Raw genomic sequence first — 14580 nt, 5'->3', positions numbered from 1 at the left:
CTTGGTTTATTATGCTTTACTGGTTTTCGTCCATGTGGCATATCCTGTTCACGGGATGCGGGATTCGGGTGTCACAACCAGTGGGACTAACGTGACCAGTGTGACCAACGTGACCAGTGTGACCAACGTGACCAGTGTGACCAACGTGACCAGTGTGACCAACGTGACCAATGTGACCAGTAGGACCAATGTGACCAGTGGGACCTATGTGACCATTGGGACCAACGTGACCAGTGTGACCAACGTGACCAGTGAGACCGAATACAAAACATAAACGGTGTCATCTGTGGGACCATTGTGACCAGTGGGACCAACATGACCAGTAGGACCAACGTGACCAGTGTGACCAAATACAAGTTTCAGTGAATCTAACAACCCATTTTTCACCATAAATCACACGATTAACTTAAAAATCATAAACACAAACCCAAAAAACACAGATTTCTTGCATCGCCTCAAACTCAAAGTCATTTACTACCAAACTTACCTTCAGTTCCTGTTTTTTTCTTCCACCGCGTCCCGATTTGCGAGCGGGAGTTGAAGTCTTCTTTTGATTTCTGTTCGATTTTGAAGCCATTGTTCTGATTTGTGAGAATCGACGAGAAACGAAAGGATTTCACCGGATTTCTGAAAAACCAGTTTTTTTTAACAAGAGAGAGAAGCAAGCAGTTTTGAAATTTGTCTCGAAACCGACTAAGTTAGGGGTGTCGATTCGGGAAGAGGGATTTTTATCAAAAATACCTCTATTATACTACAAAGACTTCACAGCATACCCCTGCAAAAATAAAAATTAAAACTACTTCAAAACATACCTTTATAATTATGTTATTCCCAAAATACTCATTGGCGTAGGTCCCAATGACAGAAACATTAATGAGAAGAGAGCGAGAAAAGCAGTTTTCGATTTCCTAGGAAAAAATTTAAATATTTTAAAATTTTTAAAACTCCCTCCATCACAAAAAAATAAATATTTTCGCGTGAATTTTAAAAATTTTCTGTGTGACCAGTGTGACCAAGTGACTAGTGTGACCAGTGTGACCAATATGACTAGTGTGACCAAAACTAAATTTTGAACGGTGTGACCAGGGTGATAAGTGTGACCAAAATTAAATTTTAAACGGTGTAACCAATGTGACGTACCTTTGTTTTCGTTGTCAATCCGTTCCATTATCGCTCCGAACATTTATTTGAAATTAAATATGCGCCTCTTGCGTATTCTTCGACAGATTTGCTATGCATCTATCTCTTTTTCATAAAAAAAACACACGATTCACTCTAGCAATCATAAACCTCAAACCCAAAACACAATGTTTATGCGTTGAACCAATCTCTTGTATTAATGAACTTACCTTCAGTTCTTGTCACTTGTTCTGTCTTAGACCGACTCAAGAAGAAGATATGAGGTCGTCGGTGAAGATATGCTCAACGAAATAACCATTTTTCGTTTGTTTTTCTATGTATAAAAATGAAATGAGAAGGGAGAAAATGGAAGAGTTGAGAGAAAGATAAGAATGGAGAGAGAAAATTAAGAAAGAAATGAAGAGTTGTCAAAGAATGAAAACGAGAGAGATGAATTCAAAATGAAGAGAGGAGTATCACGTTACTTTTGTGAGAGGGTTAATTATGTCTTTTGTTCCTTTTATTTTTTTTTTCCAAAATTTTAGGGTTTTGAAGGGTATACCATGAAGTCTTTGTAGCAAAGTAAGAGTATTTTTGCTATATTACCTCGGAGAAGATTAACCGTCCTTCCTTCATGTTGCGCCACGTGTAGTTTTTATTAAGGTCAATTATGTCTTTTGCTCATTTAGTTTTTTTTTTTGAAAAACTAGGGTTTTGGAGGGTAGTCCATGAAGTCTATGTTGCAAAGTAAGGGTATTTCTGCAATATTGCCGGTTAGTTCCATATTTTTTGTTTGACAAATGATATCGTATATATGACAAAGGGATCATCACTTGAATTTTACTGAGTTTGGTTAGATCATCTCAAATGTTATCCGTCATGGATAATTATAACGTCTTATTAAAGATCAATTATGATTTGTGAAACGAAATTGGATTTGAGATTACACTTTCTGATCAAGAGAGGATATTTAGAGTAGGGGAATGATATAGGTTCTATTGGAACTACGGGTTGGGGGGTATATCATTAGACTCAGATAGATTTCCGATATATTGGTCAACTCACAATAGCATTTTTTATATATTTTTATTTTTATTATTTATTTAATATGACAAAAAATTCTCACGGTGTCGATATGAAATATCCGATTAGCTTCATCAACACCGTTAGCCCCAAACTTTTATTTAGTTAATGTCGTTAACATTCATGTATGAATTTGAAGAAAATCGCAAATTGATATATTTTTTAAAAAATAAAAATTCATATATAAAATTTGAATAAAATCGTGTATTTATTTAATTTTTTTATATTAAAATAATAGTTCATGTATTTTTATAATATATTAGATAAAATTTATGTATTTATACTAGATCTTTCACAAAAATTAAGGGTGTCAATTTGGACGTGAGGTCCGAAATTCGGCCCGATGTAGTCCGAAAATTAGAGGTTTTAGGCCTAAATTTTTCGATCCGAAAAAAATTGGATTTTCGAATCGGTGCGAAAACCCAATATTTAAAACAAAATTTATAAAGGGATTTATACAGACCGACTCGATCTTATCTGATCCGAGTCTGGTATATATAGGATCGAATGTCGGACTTAACTACACTGACTCGAAAAAAATCGGACCAACCTAAACGCGAATCCGAAACCTTCAGGCCAAATATGGATTCGGGTCGGATCAGACCGGACCGGTCCGATTGATACCCATAATAAAAATAACCTTCGGATAGATTATATCGGCATTCGTCGTTTCTCTGGTGAACACCCTGGACGACGACGCGTGTAGCGGTCCAACAGGTCTGATCGGCCGGTCCAATCCGGTCCGGTTTTAAGCATATTTAATAAGTGAAGAAAGAAAAAAAAAACAGAAAAAGACAACGCGTTGAATTGAACATCGAAGTCAGTCTTCCCCCTCCGGCCTTTTTTTTTTTTCTTTCTAAATTTCTGCCATTGCTGACCCTTTCGAGTGATTACTATAGGTTTCACGAAACCCTAAACTCCCGATTTCATTCACTTTCTGAAATCGAAGATTCTTCGGTTTTGATTCCTGGTCCTCGATTTTTCACTCTTTTTGCGCCTTCCATGGCGCATCAAGGTTCCGATCACGCGAGCTCGGTTCATCAGATGTATGTTTCTTTCTTTTGGCTTCTTCTGATTCTGTATAATTACTCTCTAGAGAGCTGTGTTTTTTATCTTTCAAATTCATTGTTTATCGGAATACATTCGATTCCATAATCGTTCCGGGAGAGTTGTTTGGTCAATGTAATTAGATGGCTTCTGAAATACCTGGGGCTGGGGATTCATGCTTTTGAATTTGAAGGGGTTTGATGTAAGGTTCACATCTTGCTTGTTACTTTTTTGAGCAATCGGATTCTGTGGTTTTAGATTTTGGTTTCTATTGGCCGAACCCATGATCCTTCTGTTTATTGGATCGAAACTTGCACTTCCCGTGGATTTTTCGGGTTTTATGATCGCAGGGGAGAGACTTCTACATGCCCCCAGGACATCAAATATTGGAAACTGTTAATTTCTGATATCTGGCAGTTTGTTTTCAATCCCTTGGAAGTGATGAACTTGGACCATCTAATGCCAATGTGCCTGTAGAAGTTGAATTCAGTAACTTTGTGGGATATGTTTCCCGTTCTCGCTGTTTCTCTCTTACAGCCGTTTTCTGACTTTTTTACTTCACCAGTTGTACTGATGGTCTGTTTTTGAATTCTGTAGAGTTCATTATGAAATACCAAAGAATTTTTTGTTTTAGGGTCTACTCAGACAACAGTAGCTGGTTAATTGGCTTGAGAAATGTATCTGATGTCCTACTGTGTGGCTTATCAGTTGGTTTGGTGCTTCATAGGGCTAATCCTCCTGCCATGGAAGATCCAAACTCAATGACCATTGAATTTCTTCGTGCACGTCTGCTTGCTGAAAGAGCTGTTTCAAAGAGTGCAAGGGAGAAAGTTGATGAACTTGCAAAAAGGGTACGTGCTATCCATATTTTTAAATAACTTCCCCAGTGATTCTTATAATTTAATGGACAGTCTAACCTTTTTCGGCCTCCTTCCACTATCCATCGATTGTGTAGCTAATAGAACTGGAGGAGCAGCTGAAGATTGTTTCTTTACAGAGAAAGAAGGCAGAGATGGCAACTGTTGATGTCCTTGCAATTCTCGAAGAAAATGGATTTACTGATGTTTCAGAGACATATGATTCAAGCTCTGACCATGAAAGCGTCTCTCAAACAAAATCGGATAAAAGTTCAACCAATGTAGTGCAAATATCAGTGGATTCGGGGGTAAAGAATAACGAGATTAATGAGCTCTCTGCATCTGAGTTTGATTCTTTTCCAGCACCTGGCAAAGGAATATCCTGGAAAGGCCGCAGGAGCAAACCAAGTTCTTCAGAAAAGGTCAAGGAATATCGTACAGGGAGACAAAGAAGTTTTGAGTCTGTCTATCTTCCCTCCCCAAGAACTCGACAAGGCAAATCATGTCGACAGATAAGACACAGTGAATCAAGGTCAGTTCATTGCTCTTCGGTTCTCAGTTTTTATACTAATGGCTGCGATTTGATTTCTCGCTTCATTGGATTTATTCTATTTCACAAGCATTGCCTAAATAATTTATGCTATTTGACATTTAAGATTTTGTATTTCATTCTCAACTGAATGTAAGTACTAATCAAGTTCCTTGGCCAAGTTAACCTTGACTTGCTTATGTGTTTATCTTATCTGTTTTTCATGTATTGTTTATCAATCAAAGCAGCATTTATGAAAATTTCAGATCTGTAGTTGAGGACTACAAGAGAGATAGAAATGCATCGGATCATCAAGAAAGCAGTGTTAATAACTCTGAGATGCTCTACGAGGAAGCTCCTAAAACTGTGCCTAATGCTGCTGATTTGAAGAAAAATGGACATCTGCAGAAAGTTTTCAGTTCAAACTGTTTAGAGAAACAAACCAGTTTGGAGAGAGCGTTAGAAAACCGTGCACGTGTGATTGGATGCTTTGGAGATTTGGAAAGGACTCAAAGAGAATGGGAAATAGGGTTCAGAGAAAGCAACATTTCTGCCCTGGTATGCCCTTCTTTCACAGCCTTTGATTTCTGGAGAATCGTCTACTTGTTCATCATCAGTTGTGATTATGGTGTTTATACTCTTTGATTAACGTTAACAAGTTATACTGTTCTGACCAGTTGATCTTCCTCCTTTCCGGAGACAATAACGTACTCTTAACACTATTTTTATCTATAACTATGTTAATGCACCTGATAGAACCCTAGATGGGATGCTATCGTGACACTATCTTTAGAAGATTGCAGGAGTGGCTATTTGATGAAACCATCTAGTGTAAATCTTTGATTTGTTGTTTGCTGCCAACCTTGCAGGATTTATGTGACCCAGGAAACCATTCAGATGTGACAGAGGAAAGTAATGAGACCAAGACCAAAGTTCAGCATCAAGGTGCTGCAATAGTCACCTCGGTCCTTGAAGCAACATCAAAAACCGACGTTGATTCTGCGGAATTATGTCAAACTCCTTCACGTCTTTTCCCCGGCAACTCCGTAGTATCACAGGATAACCAGTGTCCAACTTATGTCTCAAAATCCATGGATCAAAGTATTCCTTCTCAGGGGCACACAGCAGAATATATTACCGAGTCTACGAAAAGTAGTGGTTTCTTTGAGCTCTCTTCGTCACCTAATCTGTCAGCTCTGGCGCAACCAAATTTAGGAAGTGCTGCTATCATTCAGGCAGGTGCTTATCCATTGGCTCCAGTGGCAGGGGCGAATTCTAGTTCCTGTGATACAGTGCTCAGAGCGCTCAGACAAGCCAGGTTGTCTCTGCAGGACAAAGTCAATAATCCACGTCTTGCAAAAGCTGGGTATCTTTCAGAAGGTTCATGTTCTTCCCTGCCGGTTTCCACAATAAATATATGCACTATACCACCAGAGCCTTCAATCGTCGGGTCCATGGCTGAGGTTCCTGTGGGATGTGCTGGACTATTTCGGGTACCCATTGACTTCTCCTCTGATGCTTTGAGTTCTCAGAAAAATTTGGACAGTTACGTGCAGAAGATAGATTTACCTCTACTTCCCCAGGACTATCTTTTCACCGAAACAATCCGAAAGAGCCTTCCAAGCATGAGCTTGCAAAGCCATTTACGTGATACAAGTGACCGACTTCCGACCACCCCTCATATCGGTGGATCAAAACTGTGGATAGGCTTCAGCTCAGATGATCCACTGATCGATGATCCTCAACGTTTCAGACCCTATAAAAGCACACCAAGTGTTTCAGACAGCCACATATCTTCTGCAACATCTGCTTGGGAAGGTAACAGAACACCACCCACTAGCTCCAGTTTAGATAGACAGCTAAATACGTATACAGGCACGTCGAATGTTTATCTTCCCTCAACTTCAAGTCAATCTTATCGTGATCCATCACAGTTCGGTACAGAAAGGTTTTCTGCTCCTTATACAATCTCCTCGGCTCGGCTGCTCCCCATTGATCGTCTTGGACATGATGATTAGAGACGCACTGCATCGAGGTGGTGACAGGTTTGTTAGGAGCAATACCTGTCATGGAACCATGGATTTATGTAGAGTGTTGTTGTCATATGATGTTCCTCTTCCATCATCAGTCCCACTTGATCTGCATAATGATTTCATGTAAAGAATTACAGTATGTTGTTTACTATTCCGTCTTGCACTCGGAATGGAATGAATTTTGGGGAGTAAATCTCTCTGTTAGTCTGGCTTGAAAATACGGTAATGCAAACTTACATTTTATTTGATCGAGATAACATATAAATGTTGGTTTTTTTAGCACTAATGTCAGACTTCATAGCCTACCACTAACCTAATAGGGCCTAGACTATGCTAGGATGGGAGTCAAGGGGAGTTGGAGTACTTTGCCGTAAGGCTTGGGATTGCGGCAAGTCACGGGTACGACTGTGTGCCGGTCTGTCACTGTTCACATGATGATTTGGGCAGAATCTCCCGCCGTGGCCCATTTCTGAGTGCAGGTTGCATCGCAGGGGTAGCCAGTCGTATGCTACTGAGATACGATATGCCTTATCGTTTAGGATACTTACCACCACCACCGAAGGGGACGAGGAATCAAGCGGAACATCGACGAAGACCGGGGCTACCAAGAGATTCTCCTTTTTTGTTCTGGTACGATCAAGGTACAAAGGGTTGCCGACACTTGTGGCTATTCTGTTCAAGCTATCGGAGTTGTAAAGTGGCAGCAGGAGGAGGTTCTTAAACGTGACCCAAGTTGGCATCGCTATCAGCTTCGGTTTGGGTTGATCGAGTGACGGACACCAAGTAAAGACCACCATAGGACATGGCCCGACATACCATATCCTCCGATTGAATACAATGCTTTGGTGGCTCGGTCCGGGACTTTTAATAGAAAATTTCTATCATCCAGGAATTGTACCTTGATTTTTCCACCTCGTCGCGACCACAGGGCGTTCGGGCGAAGATACGACCCTTGGCCGGGTCGAGCAAGCCGAAAAATTGTCCAAATATGATATTTTTCCATTCTGACGTGGAGTTCCCTGATTGATTCTTCTGGAATGTGACGTGTTCCCCGTTCGCTTGAGGTAATGTAGGGAGGAAAGTAGTCTGGAACTCTCATTAACTTGTGGGTCCTTAGCCATAGTTGAGTCGAGATGCTGGGTGGGCATCGATTCCTTGGAGGAACCAGATAGATTTGGCCTATTTGCCTGAAACAATGGCGGGAAGTTTTTGTCAGAGAGGAAGTGGGAGGTAGAAAAGGATAAGGAGCCAGAGGTGAGAGTTTGAGTGGTGGAGAGAGAATGGGGTCGGGCGAGTGTTTAGATCTGCGACACTCGCCGGGGCCCTTAGCAAGGAAGGAGAGGAAGGTGGGTGATTGGTGTCGGGTGATTTAGGGTTGCAGACCCTAGAAGAGGTAGTGGTCGTCGGGGGTGGGGGACCCAGTATGTTGGGCAAGGGGGGAGCCGACGCGAAAAGAAACCACAGGACCATGGCTCCGGCTAGGTATGGACGTTTCGGTATTCGGGTCGGGTTCACATCGAGAATGGTTTGGTTGGATTTACAAAAATAAATACCAATCGATTATTATATTATATTCGGTTCGATTGAGTTTCGGTTTTGATTCGATTCCGGTATTTATTAAAAAAATTAGATCTTCTTAAGAAAAATTTAGTTTTTCAGGTTTTTTTAGAGTTCGGTTCGGTTCTCCAAAATTCGGTTTTTTTAAAATTAATACCGTTCGAAAATTTTGAACGATTTGGATCCAAAAAATATCGTATTTTTTTATTCAGTATGGTTTGATACTTCGGAATCGAACCGAAATGTCTATCCGTAACTCCGCGGCCAAGATAGATGTCTGGCCATAGGCGGGCAGAGCTTATAGCTATCGTAAGTTTTTGGGTGGAGTTGAGGGGAAAGAGGTTTGTGAGGGGTTTGGGCAAGGGGGAGGAAGAGGGAGGAAGGGGGCAGAGTCGCGCATGTTTATCGGCCGACGGTTGGTGGCTAGGGTTTGCTTTTCACCGGTCGGCAGTGGGCCGATCGGAGAGGAAACAGGAAACCGATGTAGTTCGGTGATCCTAAGGTTGTTTTAGATAATATAAAAAAGTCGGGGTTATTTTCAGAATCCAATTCTTACGAAGTCCTCTTTAAAGGACAAAAAAAAACCCTTCTTTCTTTTAACCTTTACTGCAACAGCACATAAGCCATCAGATCATAGATGGACTTGTTTAATTCTGTCCTACTAACATATATACATACATTATATATATATATATATATAAAGAGGAATCAAATATATGGAAGAAAATGAGAAAAAATATAAACTAAAAAAAGAAAATTTCTTTGTTGGTCAAGTTGATTTTCATCAAGCTCGTGATCATCAAGTTCCCTTATGCTGTGATGATTCACATCCCCATCCTGAATCATTTAAAATATCGAGGAAAAAAAAAGAATATCACCGAAATATTCGTGATTTAAAAAAAAATTAAATAGCTCATTTCTATTACCAAACCTAACGCCTAATCGAATTTATTCACAGTTTGTCACCAAACTGATTCTTTCAAGTGGATTGCGACGAAACTAACTATTACTAGAATATATGTATATTGAACTGGAGAACTAAAATCCTGAAACCAAGGATCTTAGTTGTACTATTTACTTTCATTAGAAACAACAATCTATAACAATGGGGGCTTTGTTCTTGTAGCATGAAACCAGATCTAAACCTCTTGTGATTTAGATGTTGTTGCATCTAAATTTCATATCTAATCATTTATTATTTAACATCTAAACCGTAAACCCTAATCCCGAACCAACGATTCTAGATACGTTATCTTCCCTGCTGCAACCAGGATACAATCAACGGTTCTTAAACTCATACACAGGAAAAACATGGAATGTATCTGCTTACATTGCTCAGATCAGCTTCATAGATCACTTCTTTCTCCGATGCGGATTGCTTTCCTTACACAGTTGCCGAAACCTCACCTTGTGTAATCGTTTTCAAGACACTTGGACTCTGCAAAAATGTGTTCCTCTTCTTTCTTGCCATCGATCTGTTTCAGGCGAACAATTGCAGCTATGAATTCTCCGTAGTTTATTTTATCGTTATCGTGAATATCAGCCTGTGATTTCCAGCAAAAATGTTTGAGAGTTTGAAAAAAATCTTAGTCAGAATAAACAAAATGGTATCTTGATTCTGAAATCTTTTTGCTTACAGCTTCCATAAGGGCAATGATCTCAGAATGATCAAGATTTACACCGAATTTCTCCAACCCGTTTTTGAGTTCTTTGTAAGTTATTCGCCCGTTAAGGTCTTTGTCTATCGTATTGAACGTTTCTTTGAGCCCGTGAATCTTTTCTTTTGAAAGACTCTCGGCTATTATCTGGTAGAGAATAGAAAAGAAAAATCAGAAATCTCTCACAAGTCACTAGATGCAAAATGGAGAGTCATCTTTTGATATGTAAAGCTTAAAGATTCTTTACCATTAAACCCATCTTCTTGAGCTTGTCTGTTGCTGAAAATCTCTTTAACCGAGTCAAGATTCCCGGGTCAAGGGGTCTATCTGGAGTCGATCCTTCATCCTGAATCCAAGGATGTGCTGAAACAACAAATAAGTACATAAATCGATGCATGAACGACTCTGTTTGAACCAATAGATTGGAAGATACAATGGGTTTATGACTGTAAACTTGAAGCCAGATCAAAACATGAGACTTCATAACACAACTCACACAAGACTTGATGAGCAGTTAATCTTCTTCCTGGGTTTCTTTCGAGCATCTTCCTGATCAAATCTTTCGCGTTCTCGGAGACTTCTGGCCATGGATCCGATGACAAATCAAGATCACCATGCAAAACCTCGTAGAATATTTCTTCTTCAGTTTCTGCCACATGCAGATATCTATGAGACACAAAAAGCTTTTCCATAAAGTTGTGATCAACCAAATAACAGAAATTATCATTACCTCCCCAAAATGGAGCTGATCCTGATAACAACACGTAAATCATCACACCAGCGCTCCAGATATCGGCTTCTAGACCGTAACTCTTATTCAGAACTTCAGGTGCAACATAGTAAGGGCTTCCAACGATATCGCTAAAAGTCTCCCCTTCAATGATTAAATATAAGAAGATCTTAAAACATGGAGTACATGAAACAAGGCAAGCTCTACAAGCAGAAGTCAAGTAACTTTATTAACATACCGGGTTTGAAGAACACAGATAACCCAAAATCTATAGCCTTAAGAGGAGAATCCTCATGATCGTTAACAAAAAGAAAGTTCTCGGGTTTAAGATCTCGGTGCATAACGCCTAAAGAATGGCAGGTCTGTACCACAGTAAGGATGATTTTAGCCAATTGAGCAGCCTTTCTCTCTGTGTAATGCCCTCTCGCCACAATTCTATCGAAAAGCTCTCCTCCTCTGCACAACTCCATCACCATGTGAACCGCCACAGAATCCTCATAAGCTCCTTTGATGGAAATTACATTAGGTTGACCAAACAAATGGTACATTATCTCAATCTCCCTTCTGACATCATCCACGTCTTCTTCGGTCTCTAGCTTCCTCTTCTGAATCGATTTGCAGGCATATTCCTCACCTGTTCCCTTCTCAATGCAGAGGAAAGTCGTCCCGAACTGCCCATGACCTAACTTGCTCCCCAAGTTATAGTATTCCTTCAAATGCCCAGTCTTGGTTTTCAACACAGACTCAGCCTTCAAACCTGCACTCAATAGTCTCCTCACATTGTGAGGCTTTCTGACATTTTCAGACACAACAGGGGGTTTCGGCTTATGTTCGGTACTCTTTGTCCGATCCGTTTCTTCGTCTTCCTCAGAATCTGATGGATCTGAATCTGTAAAGTTTTTCTGCCTCTGCACATTTTTCGCATTCTCACCTCCATTCCCAAGTAATTTCCTGTCTCCTTGACCGGTTTTTTGGCTTTCAGGCTTGGTGTTTTCTTCCTTTGACATGACCATTTGCTGAGGAGGTTTATCTGGGAGCTGTTTCACGGGATTTTCCATGATCAAATCTGTGGGACGAACCCATGAACTTGATTTGGTCTCCACACAATTGCTCACCATATGAACACAAACATTCCCCATTTTTTGCAGAAACAAAAAAATGTCAAATCAACCATATGATAAAATCCCCCAAAACAAAACTAAAACTTCACTGACACGAGGTTTCGCAAATCACCAAACACAAAGCCCTTAAAGCCCTTTTCTTCCGATTCACGAAACGAAACCCGAAATATCATTTCTCGACATAAATCCCCTATTTTGCGCAATCTGATGGGTATAAGAAGAGCTTCCATGAACAAACCTCAATGGCAGAACCTAACCCACGGAGATATTAATTGAAGAATGATACAAAGGAGAAATCTTTTTGTGGGTCTTCCTCTGGGCTTTCGATCTAACATAGATTTCGATGAAGACGACAATCAATCAAATTCGAGAAATTTCCGCAAACCCACTATTGAAAATGTGATCACAAGGCACAATGGAAACAGGTCAGACGGGGAATTGGGGATGAACTGACAAGGAATAGGCTCTCACGTTGCGACTAAATTTTGGGGATTTATTAGGGTTTTTGCCCCTTTTTTGTAATTAAATACATTTTCATTGTGTGCGTTCTCGTCTAGGAAATTTAATTGCTGGATTCAATGCATATACGCATGTATGTATACATGAGGGCGTGTGGATTATTTCCATATAAGCGTGATTTTTCTTCTTGTTTTTCACTTTATTACAATCTAACAAAAATGGACATGGAATCTAAAAAACGAAAGAGTTTAATCTCCAACATTTTTGGATTGTTTTATCTATCTTATAAGATACGATATTCGGAAATTACATAAACAAGAGGGGAAAAAAACACAAGATGTTCTGTCTCCGATTTAATGCGCATTTTTTTTTCAATCATTTTGTATATACATGTAATGATGTGAACATGGTTTCTTATTTTTATTTTCTAAACCTTCTTGCTGATTTCTTGGCGACCAAGTTATAAAGACGTGGAGGCTGCTAAGTCTCAGACCCAACAGCTACCTCTAAGTCAACTAAAACATAGAAAACATACATGAACAGAGACAACATCATACAAGTTGTTTTCCTTGTCCTCGGCTTCATCCCTCTTGTTTTTTTGGTCGGACTACGGATTTCGGCCTCGCTTCGTTAACCGCCAAGAGGGTAGCTGGCCAACAAAAGGTGCGGTGAGGAGAGGCAAAGGGGGCGAGCTTCGTCCGACGAGACCGTAAAGAAAGTGGGGAGGAGCGAACGACAACCGGCAAGGGTCCGACGGGCAAGGGCGAGCCTTTACTACCGGCTTCTCTCTTTCAAAAATTAAATCGTTAACCCGAACTCTAGAAACTGAGGTCTCACAGCTCACTCACCACCCCTCATCGCCCACTCGCGACCTCTCCTCCTCCGGTTCGGGTATCCACATAACGCGAGTAAGCAAACAATTACACACACAAAAAAAAATAGAATCAATCGAAAAAATATCTCGATTTGAAAAATGAAATCGATGGAAACTTTGTCAAAATCACCGATAATCGAAAATCACCGATAATCGAAACAATTTAGAACCAATGAGAAGAAATTATGTATGTTGAAATAAACTTACCCCTCCCAAATCCAATTTGTACATTCGAAAATTGAATATCCGTGCGATTTTCGAGTAAGTTTTCCGGAAAACATTCTATCTTAAAGTTTGGTGCTTTTGTTACAATTAAGTACTCAATGACGGTTTGCCCTATATGTTGTACTCCCTCCATTTTAAAATAATTGTTGTTTTAGGTTATTTCACATTTTTAAGAAAAGAGATAAAAAGTCACATATACCCTTATTTAATGATAAAAACAATGTTATCATTAATAATTTATTGAAATTTGATAGGGATAAAATTGGAAACTATTGTAAAACAATGTCTCGAAAATGTAGAATGACAAATATTTTGAAACATGAAAAATAATTTAAAACTATAAATATTTTAAAACGGAGGGAGTAATTAATTGTTGTCCGGTGATTACCTTTGCATTTCAAACATATATATACACATATGTGACATGTATGTATTCATAAAACTTATGTTAATTTTAAGGGGAGAAACAATGATTGAGTTGAAAAAAAAAGTTCCAATTGAGTTTTCTCATAGTTTATAAGATTAAATAAACCATTTTTTGATTTTAGGGTAAAACCTATAGAAAATCTTCATATATAAAAAAAAACCTATAAAAAATCTTAAACTTGTAAAATGGTGATAAATATTATATTTATTATATTTATATTGATTTTTATTCATTTAGTTTTAATGCTAGGACATGTGGTATCGGCCCAGGGCATTCAGGTCGATCCGGCAAAGATCGAGGCCGTCATGGAGTGGCAGTCCCCGACTTCTGCGACGGAAGTCGGGAGCTTCTTGGGACTAGCCGGCTATTACCGACGATTCGTCGAGGGTTTCGCCAAAATCGCTCGACCCTTGACGAAGCTGAAAGGAAAGAACGTCAGGTTCGAGTGGACGGCAGACTGCGAGAAGAGCTTCGGAGAGTTGAAGCGGAGATTGACATCAGCGCCAATCCTGGCATTACCACGGCCGGGAATGCTATACGATGTATATACTGATGCGTCCAAGCACATACTCGGTTGCGTGTTGATGCAGGAGGGACATGTGATCGCTTACGCGTCGAGGCAGCTGAAGAAACATGAGGAGAACTACCCGACACATGATATGGAGTTAGCGGCGATAGTTCACGCGCTAAAAATCTTGAGATCGTATTTGTACGGAGAGAAAGTTAAGCTCAACACGGATCACAAGAGCTTGACTTATGTAATATCTCAGAAGGATCTGAATCTGAGACAACGGAGATGGTTAGAGCTGATTGCAGATTACGATCTGGAGATAGCCTACCATCCGGGGAAGGCTAACGGAG

General features: G+C 39.8%; 3 protein-coding genes across 8 annotated transcripts; 1 reads left to right on the top strand and 2 right to left on the bottom strand.

Moving 5' to 3' along the window:
* The first annotated feature begins 3017 nt into the window (after positions 1–3017).
* Positions 3018–6925, top strand: LOC104814724. 4 transcript variants are annotated; one of them, XM_010542900.1, is made up of 6 exons: positions 3018–3248; positions 3977–4100; positions 4205–4638; positions 4902–5193; positions 5505–6128; positions 6219–6925. In XM_010542900.1, the coding sequence occupies exons 1-6, from the start codon at positions 3205–3207 to the stop codon at positions 6651–6653; spliced, it is 1953 nt and encodes a 650-aa protein (XP_010541202.1). In that variant the 5' UTR covers positions 3018–3204; the 3' UTR covers positions 6654–6925. The 4 variants fall into 4 exon arrangements, with proteins under 4 accessions (XP_010541202.1, XP_010541203.1, XP_010541200.1 ...); XM_010542901.1 differs by having other exon boundaries at positions 5505–6453; positions 6570–6925; XM_010542898.1 differs by having other exon boundaries at positions 3019–3248; positions 5505–6925.
* LOC104814725 lies at positions 6667–7560 on the bottom strand. Of its 2 annotated transcripts, none has more exons than XM_010542902.1 (2): positions 7033–7560; positions 6667–6774 (listed from the first exon to the last, which is right to left on the bottom strand). In XM_010542902.1, exons 1-2 carry the CDS (start codon positions 7463–7465, stop codon positions 6686–6688), a joined length of 522 nt encoding a protein of 173 aa, XP_010541204.1. In that variant the 5' UTR covers positions 7466–7560; the 3' UTR covers positions 6667–6685. The 2 variants fall into 2 exon arrangements, 1 of the variants encoding a protein (XP_010541204.1); XR_771960.1 differs by having other exon boundaries at positions 6685–6774; positions 6982–7560.
* A 1360-nt stretch (positions 7561–8920) lies between these two features.
* On the bottom strand, positions 8921–12204 carry LOC104814723 (calcium-dependent protein kinase 25). 2 transcript variants are annotated; one of them, XM_010542895.1, is made up of 7 exons: positions 10852–12204; positions 10614–10757; positions 10380–10532; positions 10131–10246; positions 9863–10030; positions 9556–9769; positions 8921–9062 (listed from the first exon to the last, which is right to left on the bottom strand). In XM_010542895.1, the coding sequence occupies exons 1-6, from the start codon at positions 11750–11752 to the stop codon at positions 9629–9631; spliced, it is 1623 nt and encodes a 540-aa protein (XP_010541197.1). In that variant the 5' UTR covers positions 11753–12204; the 3' UTR covers positions 8921–9062; positions 9556–9628. The 2 variants fall into 2 exon arrangements, with proteins under 2 accessions (XP_010541197.1, XP_010541199.1); XM_010542897.1 differs by having other exon boundaries at positions 9556–9700.
* Between the last annotated feature and the right edge of the window lie 2376 nt (positions 12205–14580).

Source organism: Tarenaya hassleriana, unplaced genomic scaffold (assembly GCF_000463585.1).
Source record: "Tarenaya hassleriana unplaced genomic scaffold, ASM46358v1 Cleome210, whole genome shotgun sequence".
Taxonomy (NCBI): domain Eukaryota; kingdom Viridiplantae; phylum Streptophyta; class Magnoliopsida; order Brassicales; family Cleomaceae; genus Tarenaya; species Tarenaya hassleriana.
This window is presented reverse-complemented; position numbering and strand designations above follow the sequence as displayed.

Coding starts and splice junctions, on each gene's coding strand:
- LOC104814724 (XM_010542898.1), top strand. CDS start 3,205: ATGGCGCATCAAGGTTCCGATCACGCGAGCTCGGTTCATCAGAT. Junction 3,249..3,976: donor GCGAGCTCGGTTCATCAGAT/GTATGTTTCTTT, acceptor GGTGCTTCATAG/GGCTAATCCTCCTGCCATGG. Junction 4,639..4,901: donor ATAAGACACAGTGAATCAAG/GTCAGTTCATTG, acceptor TGAAAATTTCAG/ATCTGTAGTTGAGGACTACA.
- LOC104814723 (XM_010542895.1), bottom strand. CDS start 11,752: ATGGGGAATGTTTGTGTTCATATGGTGAGCAATTGTGTGGAGACCAAA. Junction 10,533..10,613: donor ATCAGCTCCATTTTGGGGAG/GTAATGATAATT, acceptor TGCATGTGGCAG/AAACTGAAGAAGAAATATTC. Junction 10,247..10,379: donor AACTGCTCATCAAGTCTTGT/GTGAGTTGTGTT, acceptor TTGTTGTTTCAG/CACATCCTTGGATTCAGGAT.
- LOC104814725 (XM_010542902.1), bottom strand. CDS start 7,465: ATGGTGGTCTTTACTTGGTGTCCGTCACTCGATCAACCCAAACCGAAG. Junction 6,775..7,032: donor ATCCCAAGCCTTACGGCAAA/GTACTCCAACTC, acceptor ATCATTATGCAG/ATCAAGTGGGACTGATGATG.